This window comes from Semicossyphus pulcher, unplaced genomic scaffold (assembly GCF_022749685.1).
Source record: "Semicossyphus pulcher isolate SPU_LCO1_2020_fin unplaced genomic scaffold, fSemPul1.0.p SCAF_8, whole genome shotgun sequence".
Classification (NCBI taxonomy): domain Eukaryota; kingdom Metazoa; phylum Chordata; class Actinopteri; order Labriformes; family Labridae; genus Semicossyphus; species Semicossyphus pulcher.
The window spans coordinates 10,640,329-10,648,069 of NW_027211759.1; the positions used below are offsets into that span (position 1 = coordinate 10,640,329).

Sequence of the window (7,741 nt, forward strand, 5' to 3'; positions counted from 1 at the left end):
ATGAAACGTGATTTAGATGCTGTTTAATAGTTTGAAATTTACTTTTAACCAAAAAATTAAATTAAATATATATATATATATATATATATATATATATATATACATATATATATATATACACATAGTATATACACTATATATAGCTTTAATCATGACACCAAACTAACGCTGGACTGAATGACCAATTTTAGCAAGGTTAGCATAAACAGATATGGCCCTTTCCTTCTATACAGTGTGTCAAGTCAATTTTATCTATATAATCAAAGCAGTCAAAGCATCGGTTAATTAGTCAAACTATTAACAGCTTTTTAAGAGTCAGTGAGACGTTAAAATAAGCTTTGAGCAACGAGTAAAGCCCGGGCCTCAGACATCCAGAGTCTGCGAGGTGCTAAAACTTGCTGAGGTCTGGAAAGAATTCTGCCTCCATTAAAAAATGCTCGCTGCCTGATTCTTCAGCAAATTTGCGAAATGGATTTGGTGTGTTGCAGACAGCCGCAGAGCGTGCAGAGCCAGTCCACAAAGTGCATATGTGGTGTGAATTAAAGGGTGTGAAAAAAAGTGTGAGATCTACAGAGGAAGAGGAGGAAATAAACAGGACTGGTGTGCTGACGGAGACCGTGAATTTGAGTCTAAATGGAACATTGAATAAGGAATTTTAATACAGTCCTATGATATTTACAGCAAGACCACTACCTCCTTAACTGTTAAAGGGTATTGCTTTAAACAGCATGGCATTCAAAGTCATTATAACTTTATTTGAGTTGGTACAAGAATGCTAATAGGTCATAATGATGTCTGTATTTTCAGACAAATCAAATGATAAAGCCGGTTCGCTGCATGGCTAACCTCTGATTCTCTGATTTGGTTTGTACTTTTCCCAGACTTGGCCACCCGTGACAACAAGAAAAATGTCGTAGGAATGATCTGACATGAGAATAAATTCTTTCCATGGGTAATTGACCCTTTTCCTGGACACACACAATCCAAGATCAAAAGGGTAAATCCTCTAGACTCCAAGAGGCACTGATTAAACACATTTCAGAAGTATTTCCCCTTGCATATCCAGGGCAGATCTGGCACGGGCATATGAGATGTGTTTCATTAAGTTGCATGATGAAATATAGTCCCTTGGGTATGTGAGAATACATTAAGCCTACACATGTGTTGCCCTATCTATCCGTCTATGTATACGCTGCACATTTTTAGCTTTGGGAGGGGAAGTGACGTGGCCCACTGCCAGCCAAGTCTCAGTGTTTCTCAAGAAAGACAAATGGCATTGTTCCAGGAGCTGATACCAGCTTTACTGCCAAATCCCTGCCGGCTGGACTGAAATTTCAGCCCTGTAAAGCGAGCAGGAGTGGAGCGGGGCCCCGACAAAAGATGACATTGGCTTGTAAGTTTTGGGCGATGACGCTCAGGGGGAATCCATTATGTGGCTGTCACACAGCATTAGGCCAGACAGCAAACACTTTCATGTGTGGATTACCGTTTACCCATTGGAGATAATAGATATTTGCCTTGGCTAATCCATTCCTCTATTGATTTTTTTCCCTCTTTAATAACTTCTTGCAAGCAAGCAAATTTTAAGAAGTGCAAGAATGCTGACACGTAAGAAGCTGGAACAATGGGACGTGTTTGACACAGATAAGCTGCTTAATGTAGTCTCCCATACAAATATGAGATAGAAGATCATTTCTGACAACCTTATTTATTTCACACATCATATAAAAGATTTTGATTGCTGTATCTTACAGAAAATCCCATCGCTAATCTTTGAGTGTACAGAGTATGCTAATAACAGTCAACAGGGCTGCTAAAAATAGTCTCCGTTCAATAAAATGCTGACGCGATGAATGTAGGTCGTGGTATACAGTTTGGCCCTCAGACAAAAGAGGTCACAACAAGTTCATATCTGTTTTTAATGAGTCCATTGCGTCCATATCACACCAGCTATATAACAAACGTAAAGGCAAAGTGTTGCAGGGATCTATATCTTACTTTTTCTAAACTAATGTCAATGATGTCATGTCTGTCCTGTTTCATGTCTGATATATCCTGTTTTATATTGAAATCACTCACCCCTGTCTCTGTGCCAGACCTGTGTCCTGCCCCTCCCCCGTCGTGTGCTCACCTGCTCCTGATTGTGCCCTCCCCAGCTGTGTCTTATCAGCCCCATTACCTTGTGTATTTTACCCTCTGTCTTCCCCATGTCTCGTCGCCAGTCAGTTTGTACCTCTGTGTCGCGTTCCAGCATTCTGTTTCCTAACTCTCGTTTTTTGACTACTGATCTGACCGTGTTTTGCCTTCTGACCTTGCCTTTGACTGCCTCACGTTTTTGGATACCTCTGCCTGATCTGACTGCTCATCTGTGTTACCGAAACTTGCCTGTCATTAAACCGTTTCTGAATTTGGATCACCCGTCTGTGTGTTTGCAATTGAGTCCCTCCTCTTGGTCCCCGGTTCATGACAAATGAAATGATGAAAATCGAGAATAAATCACACCAAGTAATGCCTGTGTATTCAAACCCTGAAATAACTTTATCAGTGTTGTCCTTTAACCAATAAAAATAAATCAAAGAGTCACAGTGACTAACTAAATGTCATGTTTCTTCATTAGCACGATCATATGCACAGGAAACACATCATCCTGTACTTACTTAGGGGGGGTATTATGCAAATTTCAAGCTTCATATTTCACTCTGTGATACCTGTAGAGTAGCTTAGCATGATTTACAGTTTAAAAAAACTCCTCAATATTCTCACACTGGTGCTCTGTGCAGGCCCTCATACAGCCTCTGCCTGAAACCACTCACTCAGCTCTGTCCCTTTAAGAAACCCTGCCCCTCTCTCCGAAGCCTGCTGAGGCTGCGGTTTGTGGCGTGTAGAAAAAACCGTGTGAAACCTGGCGTTCACAGCAGCCTGCAGACTGAACTGAGAAGCCTGGGGATTACTCTGACAGACCTTTACCTACAGATTTGAAACTTCACCCACGTTCAGCCTGGACATCCAACATTGTAACATTGTATATATGTCTTAAAATGTGAAACAGCATAAGGACCAAATGTGTATTAATATGACCCTGAAATCATTCCCCAACAAAAAGTTAACTCATTATTATTTCATAAAGTTTAATTAAAAACCACAGTGGACAGCTGTTTTGAATAAGAATGTAGCCTTATATGGACTAAACAGGCATTTGATTCGTTCTAAGTTGCATCCCTATACTATCACAGGCCTTAACCTTTAATCTATGAAATCAACAACTCTGTGAAAAAGTCTCAGCAGATTTACAAGTCATAAATCAGTATTAGTCACATTAACAACATACAAAACACACTGATAATAAAATTCACGCAGAACATCATTCATGCTCCCCAACAGCCCTTAACCCCAAACAACAAAAGGCTAAATGTAAAATATTGACAACAAAACTTCCTTCCTTCCGTCCATTTACTGCATCTATACATGTGAACACCAAACTTTTAAAGTGATAAATGATGTGTAGGTTGAACGACTGACACAAAAAGACATTTTCTTAAGTGGGTTTCCTCATTTTGGTTCAGTTGCACATCAGTTTTACTTCTTGGAATGGTAAGAGGGGGCACGTTCAGATGTTTTGGGTCTGTGGGCTCTTCATCCTCGGCTTTGGCACGGGTGATGGTTTTAGTCCTTCGGCTTCGGCGGGCAGCTGTGGAAGCCTGTTTTCAGTCTGAGCTTCAGGCTGAGAAACATTCTTGTAACACTCTCTGGCTGAAGGCTCGGGGCTCGGGGGTGGAGAGTCCTCGGACGGGTGCATGGTCTCGTACTCTGGGCTGATGGAGTCTGGCTCTTGTTTGTTCAGAGAAAGCATCCTGAGATCCCCTGCTCCCTTGGTTCTCATCTGGGCGTTGTTGCGTTTTTTGCAGCAACATAAAGCTATGACCATGGTGAGCAAAACCAGAATGAGACACACTGCTCCTGCTAGCACTGCAACAATGGTGCTGGGTTTGAAACAGAACTGGGTTGCCTGTGATGGTGCTGGAGTTTTGCAGGATGGACGGACAGTGTCGCTCCTCTCCTTGCTGACTTTGTTTTCCACGCTGCATGTAAAGCTCCTCTCGCCTTTCAGCTGTGCGAGAGAGAAGCTCAGCGCTTGTCTTGATTCACTTGGTAAGGTCTTATCGTCAAGTGTCCACGAGAACACCCAACCCTGAGGTTTAGCCACTTCGCAATTTAGTTTAACAGAGCTAGACTTGAAGTCGCAGCTGTAGGTGAGTTTAGGTTTCGATACCTTGTCCATCAAGCAGAGACGACTGCTCCACGTTTTAATGAATGTACCATTGGGGTGCAGTAAGTTAGCTTGGTAGGTCCCTGCACTTGATGGTTGGAGGTTCTTCAGAGAAAGAGATCCGGTTGAAGAAACGTCCCCTGACTTCCCGACAGACACTCTGCCTTGCTGTCTGTAGAAAATGATGCTGCTGTTATGAGTCCATCGAAGCACATGGTAGGTTGTCAGTCCCTCGTAGACAAAAGGCAGACTCAGGCTCTGTCCAATGGCGGCATAGAGATCACAGGTGTCCGTTTTGGCAGCTGAGGGGTTGATGAATCCCGACAGAATGATGACAACAAGTGTGGCAGCAAAACACGCCATAATAAGGAAGGACGAATGCTTCCTTATGATAATCTCTTTAAATTCCTTGGTCTAACCGTTGATTCTGAAGCCCCGATCGTGAAGCAGTCCTGTCAGGATGAGTCGTTACTTTGCAATCTCGAAACAAAATTGGCTTAAATTACTTAAACCCTCTTAAGGAGAAGTGAAACTTTGGTTTGAAGGAAACTGTATTGAGCAAGAGTCTGCTTTCAGTTCTCTAAAGATGACAGAGAGCATGGTCAAAGCTGTGAGGTAACTCACATTTTCCATGATCTTTGTTAGAAATCACTGCAGTAATGCAAGCGTGACCTAATGACAAATCAATTGTGGTCAAAACTATGTTGGATGAACCACTGAAACCACATCTCTCAACTAGTCTGAGGTGAATAACTTTATGGTAAAAAGTAGCTTAAAGACTTTTAGTTTCTGGACCGTTAATTGTAGAGTAATTGAAAAGGGTACAGGTTAGGTTTAGGCACTCAAAGCTCTGCCCACCAGTCTAATTGTAGTGGCAAACCCAACACAGTGGCAGTACACCATCTGTAATAATACTTTTTAAACCAGCCTCTCAAACCCTATGCTGCTTTAACTTGTAGTATTTATTAACACTAGTATATATGGCATGCCATAGACTGTAACTACAACCTCAAACTCTACTTAAACTCCACCTCCCAGCATATTATAAAGTGAAAAAGTGTGAGAGGAGTGGCTACGTAGTTTACTCTTTGTAGCATGAAAAGTAACCTAGCTGTTAGTCAGAGCTAACCACTCATGAGCAGCTACCATGAGACGCTATGTCTCTTTGCTGGAGAGTGTGGAGGACTTTTAACAGTCAATAGAACTAGAACGTTCATGGCCATTTTGAGAGAGAGTTACTTTGGGAAACTTTAAGGTGGTAGCTTAGCAGGAGGCTCTACTAAGCTTTGTAGTAGCCATAGCCCTGCTTGTTAACATTTGTCAAGCCAAAATGTATCCTATAACTAAGAATAAAGCTCAGTTAGAGGGCGAATGGTTTGTTTTCTGATACTTAAGTGGAGCAAATCTTCATAGTTTTCTCAACTAGTGTGAAAATTACACATAAGCTAGTGCTAATGCTACATCTACAATAGCATGTGAGAGGCACAAACTGGTGCTGCGGTTAACCAGGATACTAACTATACTACTTTGTGCGGTCGGTGTTGGATATTTATCAAGTGGTTTCAAACATAACTCCAATGTGAGATGCAGGTGTTGCTCTGTATCTGCAGACTATTTACATAGCAACATATTGCTAACATGTAAGCACCAAAGCTTGATAAGCTAACATGGTACCTCTACATGCTGATATCAGGGCTGTTTCTTTGAGTTTGTAATAGTGTCACTCTGCCCTTGTCATTTAGAAAATCACGTTATGCAACTTTAAAGTAACAATTTCAAAGATTTTCATGTAAATAAATGTCTGTTAAGTCACTATCAATCGCTGAATGAGGTAACACAATGGTGATTGAGCCTATGGCCCACTGATGAAAGCCTTTGCATTTGCAGTATTACAGACTGGGTGTCTGTGGCACGGAAAAAATCACGAGTGGCGCCCAGTTAGTGACGCATTTTCCATCACCCTGCAGTTCCGGTCTCTGCAAGTGAACAAACAAAGAAAAGATCAATGACTACAGATACAACTTCAAAAATAAGTGAAAATCCAAAGAAAAAGAAACAAACTTGACGCTCAGATGAAGGCAAACAGTCTAAACGGTAAAGCGACCGTCAGCAAGGAAAATCAAGAGTTACAAACAGAGCCAACTGTGGACGTCACACATGCATCGTGTCTGGATATCTAGGAAGTGTGCTCCTGCAACTACCGTTTATCACCATAGGTGCCGCCAAAGAGAACGAAACTTAAATCTTCGAGATTAGCACTTTAATTCTCAAACTGCTTAACTTTATGTATTTTTTTTACGTTGGTGCCTTTTAAAAAATCCTGGCTGAGTTTTTGCTGAGCTGCTGAGGTCACTAACTCAGACTGTACACACACTTTGAGTGAAAATGGATTTGGAGGACATTGCATGAATAACCCTGTCAGGTTTGAACCGCCTTGAGATGCTTTCTGCAAACAGAGCACAGCCTCTAGTACACAGAACAATATTTCAGGAAGTTAAGACACAGAGTTTATTAAGTTTCTGAAATTTTATGAGAAGAATTGCAAGATTTATCGTCAGTCAGATATTTCCCTGCTGGCTTTTGCATTATGTATCCTGGTTATTGGTTTTTGTCTGTCAAAGAATACAAATGACTTTTGTTTGTTTAATCTAAATTGCTTTAGTCAGGGCTGCCTCTTCTGATAAAGCAATTGAATAATAAGAGGCCACCGCCCCATGGTAATATGTGCTGCCAATGCTTTTGTTCTGCCTGGTGGTGCCTTAGTGTGTCTGTTTGGTAATTAGATACGGTTGCTGTGCTGTCAATTAAAAATGTAATTTAATTATTTCAATTAATCTTCTCTGGGGAGACGAGCTGTTGTATAGAAACCTGCACTGCAACCGTTTACCAGCTTTCACGAAGGCTCCAGCATAAACCAGGTCATATTCTGACCTCATTTGGCTTGGTGGTTTTTATCCGACACGTCTCCAAGTGGCACATTTTTCTCGGCTTATAATTCGGTGGATCATAAGCTGAGTTGGCATATTTTCATGTTGTAAAATGAAAAATTTGCTTCTGAATTGTACCCAATCACCATAATCAAGTGAGCTTTCTGTAAATCCCCTGCGGCATTTCCAGTAAAGCAGACTCATTGTTTAGCTGCCGTCAAGAAATACCCTTGTCATTCCATAATTCATGGCATCTACAACTATTCAAAGAACGACTATAGCGGTGCCGTCTCGAGCTGCGCTACAATGAGTTCATTCTACACCCCACAACTGTAATTTCATGCAATTAGCAGTGATTCACAATCTTTCTGTAACTCTCAGCACCTTCAAAGACACACAAAGCGAGAGGAACACCTGTTTCTTTTAGTCTCACCGTCATTACACTTTTTCCTGCCCTGAGGGGGTCGATTCATGTAAAATGTTAGCTATTCAGAGGGGGCGTGCTCAGAGCTAAATGCGATGAATTCCATGTTACAAATGTAAAGAT

At 41.4% G+C, this 7,741-nt stretch overlaps 1 protein-coding gene across 1 annotated transcript; it reads right to left on the reverse strand.

Moving 5' to 3' along the window:
• Window positions 1-1,730: 1,730 nt before the first annotated feature.
• Window positions 1,731-4,728, reverse strand: LOC138613053 (T-cell surface antigen CD2-like). The gene has a single exon (XM_069686627.1). The coding sequence runs from the start codon at window positions 4,628-4,630 to the stop codon at window positions 3,608-3,610; it is 1,023 nt and encodes a 340-aa protein (XP_069542728.1). The 5' UTR covers window positions 4,631-4,728; the 3' UTR covers window positions 1,731-3,607.
• Between the last annotated feature and the right edge of the window lie 3,013 nt (window positions 4,729-7,741).